Source organism: Gorilla gorilla, chromosome 4 (assembly GCF_029281585.2).
Source record: "Gorilla gorilla gorilla isolate KB3781 chromosome 4, NHGRI_mGorGor1-v2.1_pri, whole genome shotgun sequence".
Lineage (NCBI taxonomy): Eukaryota > Metazoa > Chordata > Mammalia > Primates > Hominidae > Gorilla > Gorilla gorilla.
The window spans coordinates 116,694,907-116,722,801 of NC_073228.2; the positions used below are offsets into that span (position 1 = coordinate 116,694,907).

Below are 27,895 nucleotides of genomic sequence, written 5' to 3' on the forward strand. Positions count from 1 at the left end.
CAATAGGATGTGGAGAAAATGATCTTCTGGGACTTCCAAGACCAGGCATTAAAAAAGCCTAGCAGCTTCTACTTTGCCATCTGCAGGAAACTTGTTAAAACTGTAATGAAGACTTTTCTCAAGACTTTGGCAATTGGGGTATTGCAATAGGGGAAAGGGATTAGCAGCTAGAGATTTATAGCCAAAGGGGTAAGTGGATGGAAAATTGCTAAGGGAAGACATCAAGGATAGGGTGATCCTTGCTAACCTGACTTAACAGGTTCTTGCTGTAAGCAGGCCAAAGGCTTTTACATTATAGGTGGGGGATGAGAAATCTGATTAGATTTCAAGGGTAGGGAAATTCTCACTAAACTTAGCAGGATTCTTGCTAAAACTAGGTTGGGCTAGACAGGTCAAAGAGAAGACTGGGGCCAAGGTCAAGACCTAGTTGAGAAGAGGATTCAGAGGAGACTGTTTAATGTTTGGTCAAGGAGAGAGTCTTTATCAAAGCCCAATCTAACCATATGGAGATGCCACACCACATGGAGATAGAGATATCCAACCAGCTTTCAGCTGTTCAAGCCATCCCAACTGAGGCAGACATAAACATAAAGTCATTGTGGACTTTCTAGCCCCAGCAGATGCCACATAAAACAGAGACAAGCTGGTCCTCTTTATCTACCCTACCCAAACTGCACTTTCATGAGCAAATAAATTATTGTTGTTGTTTTAAAGCAGTTAAGTTTTAGAGTGCTTTGTTACACAGCAACAGACAAGTGAGACAAGCAGCCATCCCCATTAGCTAACCAAATATGCCCAAGCATGCCATGAATTTCCCAATAGACTCAACTCAAGCTCAGGCTGGGGTGATCCTGCTATGGCTGTATGCATATGAGTCTCACTCTTAGACCTGTGAGCAACTTGAACTAGATTCTTCATGTTAGGCTTTTGAAAGTTTAATTATAATGTGTCTTAATGTGGGTTTTTTTTAGTTAATCTTATTTGGAGTTCACTGAGCTTCCTGGATGTTTATATTAATGTCTTTCAACAAATTTGAGAATTTTTCAGCCATTATTTCTTCAAATATTCTTGCTGTCCTTTCTGTCTCTCTTCTCCTTCTAAAACTCCCACAATGTGTATATTGGTCCACTTGATGGTGTTCCAACAGGTCCCTTAGAATTTGTTTGCTTTTCTTATTTTTTTTTCTTTTGGTTCCTCAGACTCAGTAATTTCCATTATCTTCAAGTTTACTCATTCTTCTGTCTGTTCAAAACTGCCTCTGACTCCCTCTAGTGAATTTTTCATTTTAGTTACTGTATTTTTTCACCTTCAGAATTTCTTTTTTGTCTTCTTTTTAGATTTTCTGTCTCTTTATTGTTATTTCCATTTTGTAAATACATGGTTTCCTCAACTTTCTCCACATCCTCCTTTAGTTCTTTGAGCATCCTTAAGACAGTTGTTTTAAAGTCTCTATCTAGTAGATCTACCATCAGATCTTCTTCAGAAACAGTTTCTGTCAATATCTTGTATTTACTTTTTCTCTTTTCACCCCTACTCTGAGATTTACCAAGATTTTTTCTCTTTGAATGAGCCTAATTTTCCTGTTTCTTTGTATGCCTTGTGATTTTTTGTTGAAAACTGGACATTTGAATCCAATGGCACTTGTTTTCAAACCTTATTTTTTATAAAACCATCTTCCTTTTCTTCAAACACATGTGCCACTAAATCCAACATATTAACCTTGGTTGAGGCTGCTGGCTGGAGATGGGGTTCACAAAGACAGAGAAGATCAAGGTAAGCAGGAGATGTGGTAACTCTGGAAATCAAATTCTCCCCTTCCCTGGGTTTTTTGTTTGTTTGTTTAATTGTTATAGGCTCTCTCTGTGCCAAGGTTCAACGTGAGGTGTACACTCGAGGTCTTCTCAGGTTTTTCTGATCCTAGTCTTTTCCTCGGAATGCATAGTTACTTTCTAATTTTCCTCATATATGCCATTGTTTTTGGATGTCCTAGTCTTTAATGCCTGCCTCCCAAAAGAAAAAAAAAAGAGAGAGAAAAATTAAGGAGGAGGGGCACCAGTCCTTTAAATCCCCTGGAAGTCACTTCAGCTGGAGAGAAGGGGTTTGAACCAATGAGGCGAGGTGCAAAATCCATGACCATCTGCCTTTGTCTGCACTTATATGATCAGAAGCAGCAATCAATGACCAGTGTACAGATGCCCAGTACTTGGAAGACAGGGTGCTTTTTGCCCACTCTGGGTCCCATAGGCTGTTCCTGGAATGCGTATACAGCTGACTATCACAGGGCTGGGGATGGGCATGGGTAACTGCTACTGTATTAAGAACTGACACTGACCAAAAATAACTCCAATTTACTTTTAAATTCTTCCCCTGGAAGTTGCAAGCCTTCAAAAGGCTCCATAGTTTCTAAATAGTTACATGTCACAGATTCTGCTAATGTAATCATTGTTGTGGTGGGAAGATGGATTCCTGGTTCTTTCTACTCCACAATCTTCTCAGAATACTCTCTCAATTTCTACTCCACTAAGGAAAATTTCTCTTGTTTACCTTGATCTTCTCTTTCTACCTTTGTGAACCCTACCTCCAGCCAGCAGCCTCAATCAAGGTTGATAAGTTGAATTTAGTGGCACATTTGTATGAAGAAAAGGAAGATAGTTTGATAAAAATAAGATTTGAAAACAAGCGCCATAATTCTATAAAGCCCTTTCATCATCTCCACAATTTTTCCATGTCCATTTTCATCCTCCTTTAATTCAGTCTGCCTTTCCACAAGCATAAGCATTTAAAAACTTCATATTTGGCTGAAACTTTCATTGTCAGTGTGGTAACAATATTGCATTCTTTCTCTCTTCCTCACCCCTCCTCTCTGTAGTTGTACAATATCTCAGCAATGGTGTGGAGTTTAATAGGAGTGTGGATTTGGCATTGAATGACACTAAAAAATATTAGCTCTGTCATTAATTCTCTTAATTCTCTTAGTATATATGAACCAGGACATGTTACTAGCAATTATAATATTGACCTTTTTGTCTCCAATTACTTAGATGGCTCTACAAAAACAATTCCATGGTAAGTAGGCTACTTGCATGTATTAAGCCTCAGACTACCTCATTCATTTTCTACTTTTTAATATGTGTATGCGTACCCTAAGGCAAGAAAATTATGTATTTTAAAGTTTGGATCCATTTCATCTCTAAATGCACTCCTCAATTTTAGGTCATTGCATGACACTGTTTTAACAGGAATCATATACACTTTAGAAAGAAGTAAACGTTATTTATTTACATCAGGAGCAAACTTAATTTTGTGCTAAAAAAACTACAAGGAAGATTGAGAGACATAAGTGAGAACATGAAGGAAAGTCAAGGGCTTCCAGTCAGACTAGCTGACTGGAGCATCTATGCTCAGCCATTATTAGCATGAATGGGCTAATTATTTAACCTCACTGAGACTCAAACTTTCATGAAGATTTTTGTGGGTTGAGTTTGGTTTTTCAGTCTGTCTGCTTTTTTATCTGTAAAAGAGAAAACCTATCTCACTTTGCCTGGCTTTTTGAAGCATGTCTTTGTAGGTGTGGAATAAACATCCATTATTAAAACAGGAACGAAGGTAGGTTTAGTTGAATGGAGATGCTGAAATACTACTTTGCAATCAATCTAAGTTATGCAAAAAATATATAGGCATACCTCAGAGATGTTGCAGGTTTGGTTCCAGACCACCACAATAAAGCAAATATCATAATAACGCAAGTCATACAATTTTTTTGATTTCTCAGTGCATATAAAAGTTATGTTTACATTATACTGTAGTGTTAAGTGTGAAATAGCATTATATCCAGAAAAAAATGTACATACCTTATTTAAAATACTTTATTGCTAAAAATGCTAACAACCATCTGGGCCTTCAGAAAATCATAATCTTTTTGCTGGTGGAAGGTCTTGCCTCAGTGTTGATGTCTGCTGACTGATCAGGATGATGGTTGCTGAAGGTTGGAGTGGTTGTGGTAATTTCTTAAAATGAGACAACAGCGAATTTTCCCACATCGACTGACTATTCCTTTCACGATAGATTTCTCTGTAGCGTGTAATGCTGTTTGGTAGTATTTTACCTATAGTAGAACTTCTCTAAAAACTGGAGTCAGTCCTCTCATACCCTGCCACTGCTGTATCAACTAAGTTTATGCTATTCTAAACCCTTTGATGTCATTTCAACAATGATCACAGCATATTCACCAGTTGTTTTCATCTTAAGAAACCACTTTCTTTGCCCTTTCATAAGAAGCAACTCCTCATCCTTCAAGTTTTATCATAATTGTAACAATTCAATCCCATCTTCAGTTTCTACTTCTAATTCTAGTTTTCTTGCTATTTCCACCACATCTGCAGTTATTGCCTCCACTAATGTCTTAAAGTCCTCAAAATGATCCCAGAGTGTTGAAATCAACTTCTTCCAAATTCCTGTTCATGCTGATATTTTAACCTCCAATGAATCACAAATGCTCTTAATGCCATCTAGAATAGTGAATCTTTTTTAGAAGGTTTTCAATTTGTCTTGCCCAGATCCGTCAGAGGAATCACTATTTGGCAGCTATAGTTTTACAAAATGTATTTCTTAATAAGAGATGAAAATAAAAATTACTATTTGATCTATAAACTGCAGAATGGATGATGTGTTATCAGGCATGAAAACATTAATCTCCTTCTAGATCTCCATCAGAACCTTAGATGTCTAGAGGTCTAGGTGCATTGTCAATGAGCAGTAATATTTTGAAAGGAATCTCTTTTTTTTTTTTTCTGAGTAATTGTTTTCAACAGTGGGCTTAAAAATATTCAGTAAAGGCTGGGTGCGGTGGCTCACGCCTGTAATCCCAGTACTTTGGGAGGCTGAGGCAAGAGGATTGCTTGACCCCATGAGTTCAAGACCAGCCCAGGCAACATAGCAAGACCTTGTCTCCACTAAAAATAAAAATAAAAATCGGCCAGGCATGGCGGCATGAGCCCATAGTCCCAGCTACTCAGGAGGCTTGTGTAGGAGGATTGCTTGAGTGTGGGAGGTCAAGGCTGCAGTGAGATATGATAGGGCCACTGCTTGCCAGCCTGGGTGACAGAGCGAGACTGTCTCAAAAAAATAGTTCAGTAAAGCATGCTGTAAACAGATGTACTGTCATCCAGGCTTTGTTGTTCCATTTAGAGAACACAGGCAGAGTTGATTTAGCATCATTCTAGGGTCTCTAGGATTTTCTGCATGGTAAATGTCCATTGGCTTTAACTTAAAATCACCAACTGCATTGTTCCCTAACAAGATAATCAGCCTGTCCTTGGCAGCTTTGAAGCCAGGCATTGACTTCTTCTCTCAAAGAGACAAGGATTTTGGGTGCTACGTCCTAGATGGCATCTTTTTCCAATAGAAGGCTGTTTTGTCTACATTGAAAAACCTGTTGTTTAGTGTAGCCACTAAATGGGGCAACTCTGAAGCCAGACATTGACTTCTCTCAAAGGGACAAGGATTTTGGGTGCTACATCCTAGATGGTATCTTTTTCCAATAGAAGACTGTTTTGTCTACATTGAAAAATCTGTTGTTTAGTGTAGCCACTAAATGATATTAGCTAATCATTGATCATCATCAATGATATTAGCTACATTTTCTGGATAACTTGCTGCAGCTTCTCTATCAGCACTTGCTGCTTCACCTTGCACTTTTATGTTATATGTTATGGAGATGGATTCTTTCTTAAACCTCCTGAACCACCCTCTACTAGCTTCCCATTTCTGAAGCTTCCTCACCTTTCTCAGCCTTCACAGAATTGAAGGGAGTTAGGGCCTTGCTCGGATTAGGCTTTGGGTTAAAGGAATGTTGTGACTGGTTTGATCTTCTATCCAAACCCCTAAAACTTTCTCCATACCAGCAATAAGGTTGTTTTGCTTTCTGATCATTTGTGTGTTTATTGAAGTAATTTCCTTTTAATTCCTTCAAGAATTTTGTCTTTGTATTTACAACTTGGCTGTTAAGTGCCAAGAGGCCTAGCTTTCAGCCTATCTTGGCTTACACATGCCTTCCTCACTAAGCTTAATCATTTCCATCTTTTGACATGTGAGACGTGTGACTCTTCCTTTCACTTGAATACTTAGAGGCCATTGTAGGGATACTAACTGGCCTAATTTCAACATTGTTGTGTTTCAGGGAATAGGGACTCCAGAAGAGGGAGAGAGATGGGAAATGGCCAGTTGGTCGAACAGTTAAAACATACACAACATTTATCCATTAAGTTCCCCATCTTCTCTGGGCATGGTTCATGGTGCCCCAAAACATTATTATTATTTGAGACGGAGTCTTGCACTGTCGCCAGGCTGGAGTGCAGTGGTGTGATCTTGGTTCACTGCAACCTCCACCTCCTGGGTTCAAGAGATTCCCCTGCCTCCCGAGTAGCTGGGACTAAAGGCCTGTGCCACCATGCCCGGCTTATTTTTTATATTTTAGTAGAGATGGGGTTTCACCATGTTGGCCAAGATGGTGTCTATCTCCTGACCTCGTGATCCACCTGCCTCGGCCTCCCAAAGTGCTGGGATTACAGACGTGAGCCACCACACCCGGCCTTAAAACTATTACAGTAGTAACAGCAAACATCACTGATCACCGATCACCATAACAGAAATAATGAAAAGGTTTGAAATATTGCAAGAATTACCAAATGTGACACAAAGTATATGCTGCTGGAAAAATGGCACCAAGCAACTTCTTTCAGGCGGATTTGCCAAAAACCTTCCATTTGTAAAAAGGCAGTATCTACTCGCAGCAGCAAGTGAAGTGCAATAATGAAGTATGCCTGTAGTGATGGCACATGGTATCCTTCAGAAGTTTTAAAAGGTGAATAGTTTTGTTTCGTTTTTCCTAGACGGAGTCTTGCTCTGTTACCCAGGCTGGAGTGCAGTGGTGTGATCTCAGCTCACTGCAACCTCCACCTCCTGGGTTCAAGTGATTCTCCTGTCTCAGCCTCCGAGTAGCTGGGATTACAGGCGTGCGCCACCACACTCGGCTAATTTTTGTATTTTTAGTACAAACGGGGTTTCAGCATGTTGGCCAGGCTGTTCTCCAACTCCTGACCTCATGATCCGCCTGCCTCAGTCTCCCAAAGTGCTGGGATACAGGCGTGAGCCACCGCACCCGGCCTAAAAGGTGAATAGCTAAGTTTCTAACACAGAGCACACTGAAACACAACGTCTATAACTTTGCTAGTTCTACCACTATAAAAATCCATTTTGCCAAACTGAAAGCAAGCTCTAGGGCCCAGGAACGGAGAAAAATTAAACGTAAGGAGTATTTCCTTCCCTGCTCTAACATATATTTGCATGCTGAACCACACAGATTCCCCTCGTTGCACAGTCTTCGCCCCTTAACAGAGAGTAGCTAGTACCACCCATACTCGCTGAGAAACTGGAAACGAGGGAGGATCGAAGTTAAACCCTTTTTAGTGGCGGGGCATGCGCCCCACATGGTCTTCCCGGTTTGGGAAAGGAATGAGAAGCTTTCATGATTCTCTCGCGAGAAGGGAAGTCTTCATGCCACGTCAGAGACTAGAGATCCTGGCGCCGAGCGACAGGTGCCGGAACAAACAGGCGGTGAGAAATCGCGGACGCGGAACCATTTCTTGGGCAGGACTTCCGGCGGAAAAGCGGGCTGTCTCGGACACTCAGAGCCGGGTTCCTCCCCGGTTTCTCCCGGGTTTCTCCCTGCGGCTTTTGAGACTCTTGTGAAGATGGCTTGCGCTACCGCGCGGTCCCCGGCCGACCAGGACAGGTGGGTTCTGAGGAGGTGGGTCCTCAGAAAGGAAGGGGCTTGCTGTGGTGCCGCAGGTGCTACACCGCCCTTCTCCGCTCCGCGGCCTCCAGAATGGCCTAGCTGATCCAACTCGCCCTGTACGGGCCCCGCGCCTCTCCCTGGCAGCTCGTTTTTCTGAATCCTGCAGCAGCCACCAGGCTCTTCTCAGGGCTCCTGAAATTGCGACCGTAGGTAGCCTAGTGTTTATCTGTACGCGAGACAAGGATTTTGGGTGCTACGTGGACATGATATCAAGTAACATAATCACAGTGTGAGAAATGTGTTCTTTTTAAGTATTGTTGCTTTCAGAAAGGCTCATTTGTGAAATTTTAAGGTTTTTAATACCTCGGACACTTTATATAAGAGGGCGGGCCCATTCTCAGGAACTTTTGACAGGCTGCTGTGTCTAATGTAACAGTTACCCAAGTCGTTTTGTTTCTATTCGTGTGGTTTTTTTCCATCCAAGGTAGTGGATAAAGTTTATTTTTAAATAAGTTAAAGGGAGGTAATTTAAAGAAATAACATTAAGCAAATAATAGCATAGGTGTACCAGCAATGATGACGACTACCACGGACCGAAACAATGTATTTTTGAAAATACTTGTTATCTGTTGAGTATAGTTGTCCAGGTTCTTGGCGTTTTGAATAAGGAATTGAACAAAACACACAAAGCAAGGCAGCGAAAGCAGATTTATTTTAAACAAAAGTACACTCCACAGGGTGGGAGCCGGCTCCAGCAAGCTACCCAAGAGCTGTTGGTTACAGAATTTTCTAGGGTTTAAATACCCTCTAGACGTTTCCCATTGACCAGTGCCAGTCTGATTGGTTGAGGGAGGGGGATCAATCAGAATAAGGAGTAGGCCCGCGGCCAGTCTGATTGGTTGTTCGAGGGGACCACTCCGAGGTACTTTGATTTTTCAACTGCCACGCAGAAAAAGGAGGGGTTGAAAAGGGAGTACCCATCTGATATCTAGGCAGCATGAATTGGCCTTCGGTTCCCTGCCACCCGACCCTTTTCTCCTGCCTCTTACTGCTCTAGTGATACCACTTATGCTATTGTCTATGACAGGTTTATTTGTATCTATCCTGCTTATTTAAATAATAAGAAGACCATCGCAGAGGGAAGGCGAATCCCCATAAGTAAGGTAAGCAAGATGGCTGGCACCTTGATCGTCGAGGGAATGGGGGGTGTCATCCTGGTCGGGCCACGTAATCTTGTTAGAGCCGCAGGGGGTTCTCTTCACTGTATTTATTTAGGGCTTGAGAACACAGCCAAGAATTGGGGTGCGTTCCTCAGTGTTGGTGAAACCAGAAAGGCATTAATTCATAGCTGAAGGGATTTTTTTTTAACGTCTCTTAATGAGCCTGTGTTTGTAAAGAAGTGGGGGCAGAGTCTGTAGAGTTTACATGTTTTTAAAACAAAGGTTATGACGGTGTTTCCCTTAATACAGGAAATCAAAATTATGACATTGTGCGATACATTAATAATGTTCAGAATGTAGTTGAGATTTTTTTAAGTGTGTGAAGAAGACTTGCAGAAAGTTCAGCCCTGTTGAGTTTTATTAAAGTGTCATTTGTATTTTGTAATATGACAGATTTAAGACACCTAGGTTTGATGCAGTGAATTCTCACATGATGAGTACATCTGGGTGGTAACAAGCACTCAAAAAAGAAAACACTACAAGCATCCAGGAAGACTGCTTTATGTTCCCTCTCAGTCACTGTCGCCTCCGCATATGCTCAAAAATACCAGGATGACCACCGTCATGACTTCAACACCATAGATTACTTTTGCTTCTTTTTCAGTTTTCTGTAAATGGAATTACACACTATGTAATTTTGTATCTTTTTTTCACTGAACTTTAAGCTTTTGAGATTTACCTACATATTTGAATGTAGTTGAATTTTCATTGATCTATAACAGGGTTTGTCAATAGCAGCACCGTTGCCAATTTGAGCTAGATAATTGTTGTTGGGGGTTGTTCTGTGCGTTTTAAGATGTTCAGCAGTATCCCTGGCCTCTACCCACTAGATGACAGGTCAGCCCCCTCCACCCCCACATCCCCTAGTTGTGACGATCAAAAATGTCTCCAAGCATTGCTAGATGTCTTTTGTGTGTGGGTAGGGGTAGGGAGGCTGAGGACAGAATTTCCCTGCTCAAAACTACTGCCCTGTCTCCTCTATAGTACTGCATTGTGTGAGTATGCCAAAGTCTTTTCTACCTTCTTTTTTGTTTGTTTTTTAAGAGACAGGGTCTGGCTCTGTCACCCAGGCTGGATTGTGGCAGTGTAGTCTCAGCGCACTGCAGGCTCCACCTCCTGGACTCAAGCCATCCTCCAACCTCAGCCTTCTGAGTAGCTGGGACTACAGGCACATGCCACCATGTCCGGCTACTTTGGTATTTTTTTGTAGCAATGAGATTTCTCCATGTTGTCCAGGCTTGTCTCAAACTCCTGAGCTGAAGTGATCTGCTGGGATTACAGGTGTGAGCCACCACACCTGGCCCTTTCTACTCTGGATGGAAAATTGGATTATTTCTATTAATAGTTTGAGGCTATTATAAATAGATGTTTTTTAGTGAACATATTTTTGCTTTTTTGTAGAACGCATCTGGGAATGGAATTGCAGGGCCATAGAGAATGCATATATTCAGCTTTAGTAGATACTAGCAGTTTTCTAAAGTGTTTGTATGTGCAATTGTTTAAGCAGTCAATAATCATTGAGCACCTACTATGTTGAGAGTACCATGCTAGGTGCTGGGGAATACACTCGTTAACAAAACAAAGCCCCTGCCCTCAGAAGTTTATGTTCTGTTGGAGGGGAGATGGGCACACAGTTATGCATTAGTGTTATTCCTAGGACTTTTTAAAATTACAATAGAAACATCTGTACTTAATGAAAAAGGAAACCTAAGGTTTTGGTACTTGTTTGATTATAGTATTTGAAATTATTTACCCAACACTATGGCAGTGTCCACTTAAAGCACATATATTTAGTGTTTATGTTTTTAACTGTTCAGGCTGTTGAAAATCCTACAGCTACAGAGATTCAAGATGTATGTTCAGCAGTTGGACTTAACGTATTTCTTGAGGTATGACGTGGTTCTTCACTATTTTCCATACTCATCTCATTGATGTAATAACTTTCTTAAGTCCTGTTTTTCTTTTGTTTCATTTATGTTAGAAAAATAAAATGTACTCTAGAGAATGGAATCGTGATGTCCAATACAGAGGCAGAGTCCGGGTCCAGCTCAAACAGGAAGATGGCAGCCTCTGCCTTGTACAGTTCCCATCACGTAAGCTTGTTTAAATGAATCAGTGGGGCTCAGGGATAGGTTTCTCCTACACAACACAAAAAAGGTTCTAAAACTGAAAGATAAAAGTCAGAATTTGCATTCTGAAGATTAATTTAAAGACAGGACTACTGCTTATGGAGAGAAGCAGTAGTTCTAATTTCTTTGAGGTGAATGACCTCTTTGAAAATGTAATGAGACCCACTAAACATTTTTCAAAAAAATTGTTGTGTGAACATTTTATAAACCTCTGGAAGTCTGTCATTGCTCCCAGGTTAAGAATATAAAATTATTAAATCGTTGGATGTTAATTGCCATTTCAGATCCTAGAGGTCCTTGAGGTCTGTTAATATCTATAATATCTAATGATTCTATCATTAATAAATCTGAAAAGCAATATTGACTGAAAAAAGCAAGAGATATACATAGTGTGGTACCACTTAGGTAAATTTAAATACAAAATATTACTATTTATTGATAGATGCATATGTAATGTTGCTTATTGGCATTTTTTTGAAATGCTCTGTAAGGAAACACTCATTCTTAAGACAGTAGTCACCTAATGGTGAGCGGGGTAGAGAGTAGAGACGGGTTGATGGTCATAGAAGACTGTTGCATCATCTCTAGTGTTTTATTTTATGAAAAACAATAGCAAAACGACATCAATATAACAGAATGTTAGTTCTGAATATTAGGAAGATAAGTTTTTGTTTACATGTTGTTTATTTTTCTGAATTTTCATCTCTGAAAATTTTAATTTTTTAAAACAGAGCTATTAATTTTTTCTTTCAGTTTAATAACCCCCTGAGTTTAATTAAACTCTGTCATTTACTTAAAAATAATGAAATCGTCAGACAAACTGACAGCTTGTTTGATTTTTTTTTTTTTTTTGAGATGCAGTCTCGCTCTGGCTGGAGTACAGTGGCGCGATCTCAGCTCACTACAACCTCCGACTCCCTGGTTCAAGGGATTCTCCTGTCTCAGCCTCCCAAGTAGCTGGGACTACAGGAATGTGCCATCACACCCAGCTAACTTTTGTATTTTTGATAGAGACGGGGTTTCACCATGTTGTCCAGGATGGTCTCGATCTCTTGACCTCGTGATCCACCCACCTCGGCCTCCCAAAGTGCTGGGATTACAGGCATAAGCCACTGCCCCCGGCCTGATTTTTTTAAAATAGAGAGACAAGGGTCTCACTGTGTTGCCCAGGCTAATCTCAGACTCAAGCAATCTTCTCATCTTGGGGAGATCCCAAAATGCTGAGATTACAGGCGTTCGCCACCATGCCCAGCCTGCATGTTTGAACTTTTATTTTTAAAGACAAGGTCTCACTCTGTCATCCAGGTTGAGTGCAGTGGCACGATTATGGCACACTGCAGTCTTTTTCTTTTTTTTTTTCTGAGACAGAGTTTTGCTCTTGTTGCCCAGGCTGCAGTGCAATGGCGTGATCTTGGCTCACCGCAACCTCCGCCTCCCGGGTTCAAGTGATTCTCCTGCCTCAGCCTCCTGAGTAGCTGGGATTTCAGGCATGAGCCACCAGACCCGGCTAATTTTGTATTTTTAGTAGAGATGGAGTTTCTCCATCTTAGTCAGGCTGGTCTCGAACTCCCGACCTCAGGTGATCCGCCCACCTTGGCCTCCCAGAGTGTTGGGATTATAGGCGTGAGCCACTGCGCCTGGCCAACACACTGCAGTCTTGACCTCTTGGGCTCAAGCAACCCTCCTGCCTCAGCCTCCCAAGTAGCTGGGAATATCGGCACATGGTTTTTTATTTTTTCTAGAGATGGGGTTTTGCTATGTTTCCTAAGCCAGTCTCAAACTCGTGGACACAAGTGATCCTCCTGCCTCAGCCTCTCAAAGAGCTGAGATTACAGACATGACCCACTGGGCTCAGCCTAAAATAGATTGTTTTTTATATACTAAAACCCATCAGGATTGGTAGGTATTGCTAGATGCTTCAGGTTGTGACTAAGGAGTGACATTATATTCTGATATGTTTTTTCTCCTTAACATTTTCCTATATTATATCTCAAAAGACCAAAAACAAACAAAAACTTGCAATTAACTAGTAGATAAAATAGGGGTAGAAGTTGTGGTGAGAACATGTCACTTCCTATTTCCAGTAAGACCCAAGTAAGTTAGTAAAAAGAAAGCAGAGCTGAGGAACTTGGTCTGTTGGGGGTGAAGGTAGCTGGTTGTAGGTGTGCAGAGCAGGAATGCATGTAAGTGTAGATTATCTGATCTTACCCATCGGATCGCTTGTAACTTGATGATACTGTTTTTTTGTTGTAAGACTGAGAAAACCCTGTATTTCAGTGTCTTAAGATACGTGATATTCTGACTCTGTTTCTACCTGAGGTATATTTGGATACATACTCCTTAGATCTTGAAGCTGAGTACTAGGACCAAGACCAAAATTTTTGTTTCATACTTAGTGTTTTGCCTTTTGATTTTATTCATTTAAATATTTTCAGCATTATTCTCACTCTCAGTACATTTCCCCCGACTTGAGCTAGTCAGTGTCTTCAGTCATTTGATTTTTGATTTTTAAAAAAAATTATTTTCCATTTTCTTGATGTGATAGTTTCTTACACTTTGTGATATTCAATTTGATGACTTTTTATGTCTTATTTCTCAGATTATACACTAAGCCTAACTTCTGGTTCCTAGGTAAGTCAGTAATGTTGTATGCAGCAGAAATGATACCTAAACTAAAAACAAGGACACAAAAAACAGGAGGTGCTGACCAAAGTCTTCAACAAGGAGAGGGAAGTAAAAAAGGGAAAGGAAAGAAAAAGAAGTAACCTAGTATCAGCATCAAGTATGTGGTACTACTGTAAGAGACATGAATGGAGACTTCTAATTTGTATCGGAGGGAAACAGAAGCTTTTTGTTTGCATCATTTAACTGAACTGTGAACCCTTGTGCCTCTCATCTTTATCATCGGAGTTGACAGTGAAACAAATTTACATCAGAAGTTTGCATCTTGCTTATATGCCATATAAAAGAATTTTTTTGTCTTTCAATGCAGTTTTTTGGAAGAAAATATTTTTAAATGGACAATGGACTGTATAATAAGTTACTTGAAATAAGTTACTTGTTTCAGATAAATTTCAGTTAGATTTAAAATAAACATTTTGTCCACCTTTTAAGTTAATGAAATAAAATTTGAAACTGACTTTTGCAGCTTTTGCTTATATACTAATGCTAGGAGAGGAGGGATAATTAAGAATAAAATATGTAGTGAAAGTTTCCATAGTGTGAGCCTAAAACTAGAAGAAACTGTGATAGGTCCTTTTGTGGGTGGGGGACAGGGGAGTCTAAAAAGCCAGTCTGTAGATCATATTTTAATATATTACTGTAATCGAATCGTTCAGTTGTTTTTTGACATGGAAAGTCCTGGATTTTAAGCTTTAAATTTGCTTATTTTGTAGGTTTAAGAACATGATTTTCATGGGAGTTGTAAAATTAACTGTGCTTTAGCACCTTGAGGTACACTTTCCTTCAACAAATGAAATTGGATTGGTGCTCCAGAATTTATTTCAGAGCGGTTTCTGAAAGTAGTGATTTTGAGCTATCCCAATTCCTGTTCTTCCTGAGGCCTGGTTTAGCTCTTCTTTGAATTGTGCAAGCTACCTCATATTTTCAGTAAATTCCATTTTTTTAAGTTTGTTTGTTTGTTTGTTTTTGAGATGGAGTTTCACTCTTCTTGCCTAGGCTGGAGTGCAATGGCACGATATCGGCGTACCACAACCTCTGCATCCCAGGTTCAAGAGATTCTTCTGCCTCAGCCTCCCTAGTAGCTGGGATTACAGGCATGTGCCACCACACCCGGCTAATTTTGTATTTTTAGTAGAGACAGGGTTTTTCCATGTTGGTCAGGCTGGTCTCAAACTCCCGACCTCAGGTGATCTGCCCATCTCAGCCTCCCAAAGTGCTGGCATGAGCCACCGTGCCTGGCCTTCTTTATGTTTTTATTGCTCACAGTCAAACATTCCTATTGATTGTAAAATAAGCAAACCTAGAGTTGTGGAGATTTATATGTATTTATTTATTTGAATTGAGACAGGGTCTTAAACTCCCAGGCTCAAGTGATCCTCCTGCCTCAACCTCCCAAAGTGCTGGGATTACAGGCATGAGCTAGCTGGCCTGTTGACTTTTTTTTTTTAACTCTAACAATTTCTGTTTTATAGTGAACATAATAGTATAAGACTTAGTTTATATATTTGACTTACAGATAAATCCTGGGGAGAGGGGAGTATGTGTAAAACATAATTCAGAGCAGCCTTCTTTGAGAAAGTGGGTGTGTTTGGCTGTGTAACAAAACAATAAGGGGATGTGTTTGCTGTGTAACAAAACAATGAAGGATTTAAGCAGGATATTTTTGCCTCATATGTTAAATCCAAGTGAGGTTGCTGTGGTGGTTGGTTTAGCTCTCAGTGATGCCTTTTTTGTATTTTTCCGCTCTGCTGTCCATGACATATTTCTAACACCTTTATGATTATTGGTCCTGCTTGTAAAAGGGCTGATATTTACATGAGTGCAAGGCAGGAAGAAAAGGTAGCTGTGCCAGCCACTTCTGGCAAGCAGTTCTCCCACCTTAGCCTCCCAAGTAGCTGAGACCATAGGCATGAGATTTCTCAAAATTCCTCCCAGCAGGCTTTCACTTAGTTTCATTGTTGAGAACTGTGACAGGTCCATCTCTAGCTGCAAAGGAGGCTGAGAAAGTGAACACAGCAGTCCTCCTTATCCTTGGGGAATACATTCCCAGAGTGGATCCCTGAAACAGCAGATAGTACTGAACCCTATATATACTATGTTTTTGCTTATTTATATATACTTGATACGGTTTGGCTGCTACCCCACCCAAAATCTCATCTTGAATTATAATCCCCAAATCCCTATGTGTTAAGGGTGGGACCAGGTGGAGATAATTGGATCATGGGGGCAATTTCCCCTGTGCTGTTCTTGAGATAATGAGTGACTCTCACGAGATCTGTTGGTTTTATAAGTGCCTGGCGTTTCCCCTGCTTGCAGTCACTCCATCTTGCTGCCCTGTGAAGGTGCCTGCTTCTCCTTTGCCTTCTGCCATGATTGTAAGTTTCCTGAGGCCTTCCCAGCAATGCGGAACTGTGAGTCAGTTAAACCTGTTTCCTTTATAATTGCTCAGTTTTGGATATTTCTTCATAGCAGTGTGAGAATGGATTAATACATACCTATGATAAAGTTTATAAATTGGACACAGTAACAGATTAACAATAAAATAGAACAATTATAATAATATACTATAATAAAATGTATGTGGAAATTGTCAGTCTCTCTCAAAATATTGTGCTATACTCACCTGTTTTGGGACCAAGGTAACTGAAACCACAGAAGTGAAACCACAGATGAGGGATGACTGCATAGCTTTTTCAGTCCTGACAGCCAAGGCAGCTAAGGAAGAAAGTAGTTGAGAATGCATACTGGGTCAGGTACAGTGGCTCACACCTATAATCCCGGCACATTGGGAGACTGAGGCAGGAGGATCACTGAAGTCCAGGAAGTCGGGACCAACCTGGGCAACATAGTGAGACTGTCTCTACAAAAAAAAGAATTAGCTGGGCATGGTGGCACATGCCTATAGTCTTACCTACTTGGGAGGCTGAGGTGGGAGGATTGCTTGAGCCCTGGAGGTGAGGCTGCAGTGAGCCGTGATCATGCTGTTCCACTCACCTCAGCAGAGCTGGACCCTGTCTCAAAAAAAAAAAGCGTACTGTGGTAGCCAACTGAAAAGATTTGTCACAGAAAGATGGTTGAAATCTGGAAATGGTTTACTTTTGGGGCAATAAGGATTGTCAGTGCTATATTTTGGATGTCCCCTCCAAAATGCATGTTGAAATTTAATTGCCATTGTGATGTTATTGAGAGGTGGAACCTTTGGGAGGTGATTGGGCCATGGGGGCTGTGCCCTCAGGAATGGATTAATGTTACTATCTCAGGAGTGGGTTTGTTATAAAATGCAGTTCAGCCAAATTTTTCTTTTGCTCTCCTCAGCACACCCTCTTTGTCCTCTCACCTTCCACCATGGGATCACATAGCATCAAAGACCCTTGCCATATACTGGTGCCATGCTTTTGGATTTCCCAGCTCCTAATCATGAGCCAAATACACATTGCCCAGGCTGGTGTGCAGTGGTGCGATCTCAGCTCACTGCAATATCTGCCGCCCGGTTTCAAGTGATTCTCCTGCCTCAGCCTCCCGAGTAGCTGGGATTACAAGTGCCTGCCACTGCACCCGGCTAATTTATGTAGTTTTTAGTAAAGATGGGGTTTCACCATGTTGGCCAGGCTGGTCTTGAACTCCTGACCTCATGATACACCACGCCCAGCCAATTTCTATTCATTTTTTAAGTTACCCAGTCTGTGGTGTTCTGTTGCAACAACATAAAACACTAAGATTTCAGAACTATTGCTGTAACAATATATTGCTGTTTCTTCACATTATTGCAATTGGTGCAATCAGTGAATTTTTTTTTTTTTTTTTTGCCAGTTGTTAAGTGAAAACTGTAATCTTTTTAAAACAGCCAAAAAAATGTTTTTTTGAGACAGGTCTCTCTTCTTCACCCAGGCTAAAGTGCAGTGGCACAATCATGGCTCAGTGCAGCCTCAACCTCCCAGCCTCAAGTGATCCTCCCACCTCAGCCTCCTGAGTATAAAAGTTTGTAATTAAAAAAAATTTTTTTTAGAGGCCAGGTGTGGTGTGGCTCATGCCTGTAATCTCAGCACTTTGGGAGGCTGAGGCGGGCAGATCACTTGCAGTCAGGAGTTTGAGACCAGCCTGGCCAACATGGTGAAACCCTGTCTCTACTAAAAATACAAAAACTAGCCAGGCGTGGTGGTGGGTGCCTGTAATCCCAGCTACTCGGGAGGCTGAGGCAGGAGAATCACTTGAACCCTGGGAAATGGAGGTTGCAGTGAGCCAAAATTGTGCCACTGCTCTTCAGCCTGGGTGACAGAGTGAAACTCCGTCTCAAAAAAAATTTTTTTTAAGAGATGAGATCTCACTCAGGCTGTTCTTATACTCCTGGGCTCAAGCAATTCTCTCAAGTGGTTGGGACTAGAGGTACATGGCACCACACCTAACTGAAAAAGGGAATCTTAATGAGACAGTTGAGTATTTATGTAGATGTTGAAGTGCTTTTCGTATTTATGAACTGTGTTCACATCCTCTACTCACTTCTTAAGGAATCTGTTATCAGAATTATATATAATTTTAAAAGCCAGCTAGTTTTAATAGTGTGTTTCTGTTTTAGGCATTAACTTCCATTTGTAGAAGAAGAGGATTTAGTTTTTCTTCTCTACCATATGCTTGCATATTTCCTATCTTCCTAGCCTACCAATATATTTCATAATTTAACCACTATTCAGAATTTACATTATACATTCTGTTCACAGCTCAGCCGTGTAGTACATTTGCTACTAAAAGTATGGTTGAAGGACCAGCAGCACTGGCCTCTGGTGAAAGATTGTGAAAAATGCAGTATCTCTGGCCCCAGCCCAGAATTCAGATGTGTTTAATGAGATCCCCAAATGATTCTTTTTTTTTTTTTTTTTTTTTTTTTTTTTGAGACAGAGTCTTATTCTTGTTGCCCAGGCTGGAGTGCAGTGGCACAATCTCAGCCCACTGCAACCTCTGCCTCCCGGGTTCAAGGGATTCTTCTGCCTCAGCCTCCCCAGTAGCTGGGATTACAGCCATGTGTTACCATGCCTAGCTAATTTTTGTATTTTTAGTAGAGATGGGGTTTTGCTGTGTTGGCCAGGCTGGTCTCAAACTCCTGGCCTCAAGTGATCTGCACACCTTGGCCTCCCAAAGTGCTGGGATTAGGTGTGAGCCATTGTGCCTGGCCTCATCATTTTAAAATCTTTTCTGTAGTCCTTTGCCTGGCTCTGATCTCTTACCCTTTAGACCTAGTGCACAACTTCACTCTGGGTTCTCACCATTGTCTGGAGTGACTCAAGCGACTGCTTTGCTGTTATGGGGATCCTCTGTTGTGTATCCCGTGTATTCCTCTTTTTTACGTTACTGCTTTGTTTCGTATATCTTGTTCTCAGGATCTTCCCGAGAAAAGTGCAAGAGAGGTAAATGTTCTTAGACCTTGCATATTTGAAAATTTCATCATTCTACCCTTACATTGTTTGGCTGGATATAGAATTACCTTTGGAAGTCATTTTATTTAAGGAATTCAAGGGAATTGCTTTTTGGTCTTCTGACCTCTTGTAGCTGAAGGGAAGTTGTAGCCATTCTAGTTTATTATCATGATCCTGGTTCCAGTATTCTGAAATATCACAGTTGTGTGCTTTGTGTGGGTCTTTTTTTTTTTTTTTTTTTTTTTTTTTTTGCCCATCGTGCTGGGCAGCTAAGTGGGTTTTCAGTCTGGGAATTTGTGTTTTCAGCTCTGGGAAAGTTTTTTGAAAATTTCACTGATAATTTTTCTCCTCTTTCTGACCTTTCTTGGTACTCTTTTATTTGACTATTAGACCTGCTGGTCTGATCCTCAGGTTTTCTTTCTTATTTTTTTTTTTTTTCTTTTTTGTCTTTATTTAGATTTGCTCAGCTTTATTTTCCAACCTTTCCTATTCTTTTTTTTTTTTTTTTTAGATGGTGTTTCACACCGTCACCCAGACTGGAGTGCAGTGGCCCAATCTCGGCTCACCGCAACCTCTGCCTCCTGGGTTCAAGCGATTCTCCTGCCTCAGCCTCCCGAGTAGCTGGGATTACAGGCATGCGGCATCAAGCCTGGCTAATTTTTGTATTTTTAGTAGAGATGGGGTTTCTCCATGTTGGTCAGGCAGGTCTCAAACTCCTCACCTCAGGTGATCCACCTGCCTGGGCCTCCCAAAGTGCTGGGATTACAGGCATGAGCCACTGCGCCCGGCCTTCTTTTTAACTTCTTTAAGCTCTTGTCATCTGCATGTTCCCTTTTTCTAGCATTCTATTCTCAGTTCATGGATGTAATTTATTTCTCAGAAGGTGAGATTTATAGTCTTATTGTTTCCAAGTTCCTTTTTTTTCCTTCTGTTTTTATTTTGATCCCTATCATGTTAAGTAGCTTTGTTTCGGTTGCTGGTTTTTAAGATAGAAGGACCAAAAGGTTGATTATAAGTTGAGATCTGGCCTGGGTGCTGTGGCTCAGGCAGCACTTTGGGAGGCTGAGGCAAGAAGATCACTTGAGCCCAGGACTTCAAGACCAGCCTGGGCAACATAGGGAGACTCCCTCTCTACAAAAAAAATAAAAAATTAGATGTGCCTGGTGGCACATACCTGTAGTTCTAGCTACTCTGGAGGCTGAGGTGGGAGAATCGCTTGAGCCCAGGAAATTGAGGCTGCAGAGAGTTGTGATCATGCCACTGCACTCCAGCCTGGGTGACAGAGTGAGTCCTTGTCTCAAAAAACAAAAAACCACAAAAGTTCAGAGTGGTAGGATATGGTGGCTCATACTTGTAATCCCAGCACTTAGGGAGGCCAAGGCAGTGGATCACTTGAAAGCCCAGGAGTTTGAGACCAGCCTGGCTAACAAAGGAAGAGTCTTGTCCTCATTACTAGTTTCTACCAGTGGGTCTCAACCCTGGCTCCATACTAGGATCCATACTAGTATCATTACTAGTCTCTACCAGTGGGTCTCAACCCTGGCTCCATACTAGGATCACCTACAGAGTTGTTAAAGCATACTGGCACCTGGGTACCATGGTAGACTAATTAAATCAGCACTTTGTTAGTGGAGGCAGAGATCAATATTTTTGAAAAGGTCCTCAGATGATTCCATTGTGCAGCCAGGTCCGAAAACCTCTGTGTATTAAGATACAAAGATAGCATTTACCTAATCCAGTGGTTTTATCTCAAAGTGCAGTTCCTGGACCCAACATTGCCTGGGCTGTTTAAAAATGCAGAACTTTCAGCCCCACCCCAGACTTCCTGAATCAGAATCTGAGAGGACAGTAATCTTTTTTAACAACACTCCTCTCCATCCCCATCCTCCATCAGTTCTGATGTGCACCAATTTTTTTTTTTTTTTGAGACAGAGTTTCGCTCGTTTCCCCGGCTAGAGTGCAAATGGTGTGATCTCGGCTCACTGCAACCTCTGCCTCCTGGGTTCAAGCCATTCTCCTGCCTCAGCCTCCCAAGTAGCTGGGATTACAGGAATGCACCACCACACCTGGCTAATTTTTTTGTATTTGGGAGAGACAGGGTTTCACCATGTTGGCCAGGCTGGTCTCGAACTTCTGACCTCAGGTGATCCACCCACCTTGGCCTCCCTAAGTGCTGGGATTACAGGCGTGAGCCACCGTGCCCGGCCCACACCAAAGTTTTTGGGAAGCATCGATCTAACCAAGGAAACTCTTAAATGTGTATGTTGTAAGATTTTAAGAGTTAATGTTCTAGCAGTGAGCCAGGAAAACTTTTAATATCCTCAAATATGTTTACTTTCCAGCCATGCTATATAGAACTGTAATCTTTGATGGGTAAAGATCTGAATTGTACCTGTGTTATTCTAAACACTGTAATTCTAGACATGCAGACATCAAAAAGCAGATGTAGGTGACCGTGCGGACCAACGCATACCTTCAGAAGTACGTTTTGTTTTTGTTTCTTTTTGGTTTTTTTTTTTTTTTGAGACAGGGTCTGGCCCTGTCGCCCACGCTGGAGTGCACTGGCACCGTCTTGGCTCACTGCAGCCTTGTCCTCCCAGGCTCAAGTCCTCCCACCTCAGCCTCCTGAGTAGCTGGGACTACAGGTACGTTCCACCACACCTAGCTAATTTTTTGGCATTTTTTGTAGAGGCAGGGTCTCACCATGTGGCCCAGGCTAGTCTTGAACTCATGTACTCAAGCAATCCGCCCACCTCGGCCTCCCAAAGTGCTGGGATTACAGGTCCGCTAGGCCAGAAGTGGGTATTTTTATCAAAATTCTCAAGTACTCCTTTTCTTGATCTCTTCTGAAAACAAGTACAGCATAATTTGGAGGCACATGTAAAAAGTTTACTACATCAAAGCCACGCGCGGTGGCTCATGCCTGTAATCCCAGCTCTTTGGGAGGCCGAGGCGGGCGGATCATGAGGTCAGGAGATCGAGACCATCCTGGCTAACATGGTGAAACCCCATTTCTTCTAAAAAATACAAAACAGTAGCCAGGCGTGGCGGCGGGTGCGTGTAGTCCCAGCTACTTGGGAGGCTGAGGCAGGAGAATGGCGTGAACCCGGGAGGCGGCTGAGATCGCGCCACTGCACTCCAGCCTGGGTGACAGAGCAAGACTCCATCTCAAAAAAAAAAAAAAAAGTTTATTACATCAAGATGCATGCAATACACTATCTTAAGTCATAGGAGACTTCTTTGTGTGTAATGCAATACACAGGTTAAAAAAAAACAGTGGATTCGGTTTCCTTTAAATGTAGTGCTAATTATTGGTAGAAACTTTTTGAGTTGGTATGTTTTCTTTAGGACAAGTCTTTTCCTCTGGTAGGCAAGAACCACCAGGAGAAAACTACAAGCCATGTGAGGAATAGAGTTAATAAAGAGCAGTGTTTATGGCTCATTTATCTGTATTTACTTAAAACTTTGCTTAAATAATTCTGGGTTAGGAAAAAATCCCCACAAAATAAATATAACAGTTAAATGAGAACTCAATTTTATTTACATCTATTTCCATTCAGTGTATCACATCTTCAGGATAGGTGATAACAGTGTGAAGGGTGTGCTCATTTTCTTCAGCTGTGAGTAGAGGAGTCTTCCCCAGAGTAGCAGTTGTTGATCCAAATGATTGAAGCCTTCAGGTAAGGGAATAACTGCTGCAGGAATTCTTTCTTGAAGAATTTAAGCTGTTTGGTAGGAATTCTGTAACTACGTACCTTTGAAACACTATTCACATTCAAATAAACACTTGTTTTCTAGCCAGGCACAGGCTCAATTAGTTTTTCAAACTCTAGCCAAGGCAGTATTTCATTTGGGAAGTCATGCAACAGAACTGCTCATTTCTTAACTTCTCCTGCTGTTAACATTTACACTTAGACTGCCAGCAACAGTTAACTTAAATTTTGGTCTCAAGGGAACAAAAAAAATTGCATTCAGAATTTAATATAGTATTTTAAAACTAATTTTAGCCTGTAAGTCATTATGAGCAATAGTAACTTTTATACCTCCTCATCTTGTCTGATAATATATTCTATATGCTATCAATCTGATTATATAGCCTATATGCTAGAAGTTGCTAATTTTCATTCTGTCACCAAGAAAACTGTACTTTTATTTATGGGAAAAGGATTTAAATACTCCTAGATACTTAAAATTTTTTTAATCTAAAAGTTGATTTTCTCCCAAGAACAATTTTGTTTGCTTTCTGCAAAGTTTTAAGTTTAATAAAATGCCGGTAATCACCACTGTTTTCCTCCCCAAAATAAATGCTCTGATCTATATTATATTAGAGTGATACTGTCACTTAGTATTGATATCTTTAATATTTTTTACATCATGAGACATTGTTATGATCTTACCTGATTGTTATCTCAAGGTGAGCTAATCATCTTTATTTGCCTTAAAAAATACTGTACTGGCTGGATATTTAATCTTGTTAGTTTAGTTATACACTTGTTTTAGTCTAGTTTAATTCAAAAGGACTCTTAACAGTATGGTATAAAACTCAGATTTTCTAGTCCAGACGAATTGCTCTCTATAACGATTTGGCAGATCAATGGAGACATCCATTTTAACTTTACTGTTCTGTACTTACTATGTAGTCATGTGCAGTTTATCAACACAAAGAATACGGATGAGGGCATTTAAATGGACTACAAGTGACTCTGACTTGTAAACTAGGGAAGCCTCTTGTGTTTGAACTTAAAGGCCAGAGAAAAACTGAAGATAGATTGACTTAACTATTGCCAAGCAGATTTTGGGTTACTTTATACTTCCTTTCATTCTCCCAGAATTGCTCTTAGAGCTAGGTGTCGTCATTAGCATGTTGTTGCTAATGATACAAACAAGAACATACATGTAATCAGAGGTGGACAAATCTTCAGAAGTTCCTTAAACTGGTTTAAAAAAGAAGATTGGGAAAGAAGACTAAATCAACATGTTTCTCCGCTTTGAAGATAAAACCAGAAATGGTTTCCATTGTAGCATCTTGACAATAGACAAATATGTAAAGTTTATAGCAGATAAGACAGTATTACTAGTTTTTCAGGGAATTGAGAGTTACAGGTTACTCGTGTGTGTGTGTGTGTGTAAATTTCCTGATTTATCACTAGAGTAACTAACTGCTTTATAAAGCTATCCTGGTATTCATATGCCATATACTAGGGAAACAACCAGGCCAATCTCCATTCGATTTCATTTCTCACTTTGTTCACTTGCATATTAATCACGTATTTCCTAAAGTATTATTTAGTAGACCACACCAGCAGAATGGTTCCTCCCGCTTTTGGCAGGTGGTCTTACTGTACAGAAGAAGTTATAAATGACACATACAACCTTCCCCTGCTCCCTCCCCATGAGCATGATGCATGTTGTAGTCAGACAGTAACATTTCCATATGTACATGTGCACAAATACATTAAAAACATTTCAGAATTAATTATATAAAATTGTACATTACAGGAAGTAGAACCATAAAGATTATCCTAAATGTAACTACAGAGAAAATGCATGCAGGGAGAGCCCAGTAAAGTACACAGCCTGTGGGGTATATAATTTTATTTTAAGTTTATATTTCCTGCAGGATAGTAACATACATCTTTTCCTACCCAGAGGCAAAATACATTTTCCAAAAACTTGGACACTGTCCACTGCATTAAGTTTAAAGTGCTCCCTATGTATATAGACAGTAAAATTAAGCAAACTTACAACACATTCCAATCTTTAATATATCAAAAATGTTTCCAAGGCAACATTATTAAAATAATTATACCACAGTCCCTAATATAACATCAAGCTCTAGTAGGAAGGTACAGAGAGGGCAGGAAGTTTCCATCCAGTCTGGTTTAGGTGCTCTTCTTTTCTTCACCCAGTAAATTCACGGTAGCTTTCTTGGCTGTTTGTTAGGAGGGAAAGAAAAATATATCAAAGCTCTTTGGAATGCAGGCTTGCAAGCTTTGTGCCTAATGTAGCTACTAGGTAACAAAACTTGGATGACTCATGTTCAGGTGCGATCATGTTGGGGTTTGTGGTCTGGGCTAAGAGGGTTTCCAGGAAATGGAGAAGGTACCTCTTAGAGCACAAATCCTAAATACTTGAGCAAAATACTTGAAGGTCATCTAGCCTAGCCCCTTGTTGTGACAGTGTCACCTAAACTGTCTGCCCTCTATTCTCCTTTAAGCATTGAAAGAAGCAGAGATTCCTTAAGAGTAGTGTTCAAATTCTATTTGTATCTGTGTGCTTGCCTGTAAGATTTCACTTATCAATATATTATCAATCTGATGACAACTAGGTCATCATATTTATCCCATGGCGACAAATCAGAGAAGTCCTCATTCCCAGCACTAGAAATACAGTCATCCCTTGATATATGTGTTTGGGGGGGGCTGGGGGGGTGGGGGAGAGGAGATTAGTTCCAGGAACCCTACAGATACCAAAATCTGTGAGTGCTTAAATAGAATGGCATACATAGTATTTCCATATAACCTATGTGCTTTCATATACTTTATTTATTTACTTATTTATTTTTTGAGACGGAGTCTCGCTCTGTCACCCAGCCTGGAGTGCAGTGGCGCGATCTCGGCACACTACAGGCTCTGCCTCCTGGGTTCATGCCATTCTCCTGACTCAGCCTCCCGAGTAGCTGGGACTACACGCACTCACCACCACGCCCAGCTAATTTTTTTTTGTATTTTTAGTAGAGATGGGGTTTCACTGTGTTAGCCAGGATGGTCTCAATCTCCTGACCTCGTGATCTGCCCGCCTCGGCCTCCCAAAGTGCTGGGATTACAGACGTGAGCCACCATGCCTGGCCTCTTCCATATACTTTAAATTCGGCCAGGCATAATGACTCATGCCTGTAATCGCAGCACTTTGGGAGGCTGAGGTGGGAAGATCACTTGAAGCCAGGAATTTGAGACCAGCCTGGCCAATATGAATGGTGAGACCCCCACCCCCCACCTCTATTTTTAAAAAATTTTAAAAGCCCATCCCTAGTTAAAGTACCTAATGCAACATGAATGCTATATAAATTGTTGTTATACTAAATTGTTTTTAAAATCTGTATTTATACTCTTACTGTGCCACCATTCTCTCCTATGATGAGAAGAGTTTGCTCTAAGTCTTTGAGTTGGTGACAAGACACTACATTCATCAAGAAAACATTCTGTCCAGGTGTGGTGGCTCATGTCTATAATCCCAGAGCTTTGAGAGGCTGAGGTAGGAGTATTCCTTGAAGCCAGGAGTTTGAGATCACCCTGGCCAAAACACAGTGAGAGCCCATCTCTATAGAAAAAAAAGAAAAATATATTTTCTTACTTCTGCAGGAGACCAAGCCTTCCACTTTCTAATTACCAAGTGGCAGGGAATGTGCTATAAGAACCAGTACAGTGTGTGAGATGGAGGGGAAAGGGGTTGTCTAGAAGCCTCCAGGGCCCACTGTGAGATTTTACAATCTGCAGCTGTTCTTGATGGAGCCCAGAGCCTTAGTGATGAGAGCCAAGGAGTCCCTTCTTGTCCACCAGCTGCCTGACAGCTGCTCTCCCTTTGCTCAGTTAAAATTACTGAACCAAGTTCACAGCAAAGGAGAAAATGTAGTCCTTCCCTTAACTAACCCTTTGTAGAAATTCCTAGTTAATCCAAAAGCTTTGAGAAAAGTCTAAAATGTGGCAGCATGTAAATTCCTCCTAACTTATTTTAATTCTCTTGCCCCTATTTAGGAATGTGTCATAACAAAGTAAGATTGGATTTTAAGTATTGATATCTAAGAGAACCAAGAGGCTAAGAAATGTGGGTGAAGTAGACAGAAATGACATCACCACAGGTTGCTGATTAGGCTAAGGGAAGGGAGAAGAAAAGAAAGCTCTTAAAAATAAGTTGGTAATCCTGGCTGGGCATGGTGGCTCATGCCTGTAATCCCAGCATTTTGAGAGGCCAAGGTGGGTTCATCACTTGAGGCCAGGAGTTTGAAACCAGCCTGGCCAACATGGCATAACGGTGTCTCTACTAAAAATACAAATATCAGCTGGGCGTGGTGGCCCACACCTGTAATCACAGCTACTTGGGAGGCTGAGGCAGGAGAATCCCTTGAACCTGGAAGGTGGAGGCTGCAGTGAGCTGAGATCATGCTACTGCACTCCAGCCTGGGCAACAGAGTGAGACTGTTTCAAAAAAAAAAAAAAAAAAGCTGGCAATCCTAAAGTGGGAGGAGGTTAAGGCTACAAGTTAAAAAATACCTAAAACATATTCAAGTAGACTGGATTTGTATGCCCAAAAATAGGAGTCCAGAGAAGAGAGGTCTGTGAGGGAGAAATGGGGAACATACCACCTCTGGGGCATCAGTGCTGCTGGAGAACTGTCTTGGGATTTTACTTCCCCATGGTCAGGCTACCTCACAACTCCCATGTCTAACTACCACAGAGCTCTAAAACACAAAAACCTTTCTCCAATTTCTAAAATCCTTGAGTCCCTCTGGAACTCAAGACCCATCATTGGCAAAATCTATATCCTCATCCATTCCTCCGAATGTTTCCTTTACCTTCTTGCTCTTAGAGAAAGCTGGCTGTGCCCTGAGGACACTGCTTTCTCAAGTGGTGGCTGTTTCTTTCCTCTCATGACCCTAGTACA

At 41.1% G+C, this 27,895-nt stretch overlaps 2 protein-coding genes across 4 annotated transcripts in view; one reads left to right on the top strand and one right to left on the bottom strand.

Moving 5' to 3' along the window:
• The first annotated feature begins 7,569 nt into the window (after positions 1-7,569).
• SRP19 (signal recognition particle 19) overlaps positions 7,570-27,895 on the top strand; it is a 34,443-nt gene continuing 14,117 nt past the window's right edge. The window contains exons 1-5 of one of the 3 annotated variants that reach the window (XM_004042353.5): positions 7,570-7,792; positions 8,883-8,958; positions 10,833-10,904; positions 10,997-11,108; positions 13,776-14,283. In XM_004042353.5, the coding sequence (XP_004042401.1) occupies positions 7,752-7,792; positions 8,883-8,958; positions 10,833-10,904; positions 10,997-11,108; positions 13,776-13,909 (435 nt within the window). In that variant the 5' untranslated portion in view covers positions 7,570-7,751 and the 3' untranslated portion in view covers positions 13,910-14,283. Of the gene's footprint in view, positions 7,793-8,882; positions 8,959-10,832; positions 10,905-10,996; positions 11,109-13,743; positions 14,284-27,895 lie in introns of those variants that run through there. The other 2 variants (XM_004042354.4, XM_055387566.2) reach the window with 2 other exon arrangements.
• Positions 22,753-27,895, bottom strand: part of REEP5 (receptor accessory protein 5) — a 40,123-nt gene continuing 34,980 nt past the window's right edge. The window contains exon 5 of the mRNA XM_019027320.4: positions 22,753-25,166. Coding sequence (XP_018882865.1) covers positions 25,117-25,166 — 50 coding nt within the window. The 3' untranslated portion in view covers positions 22,753-25,116. The remainder of the gene's footprint in view (positions 25,167-27,895) is intronic.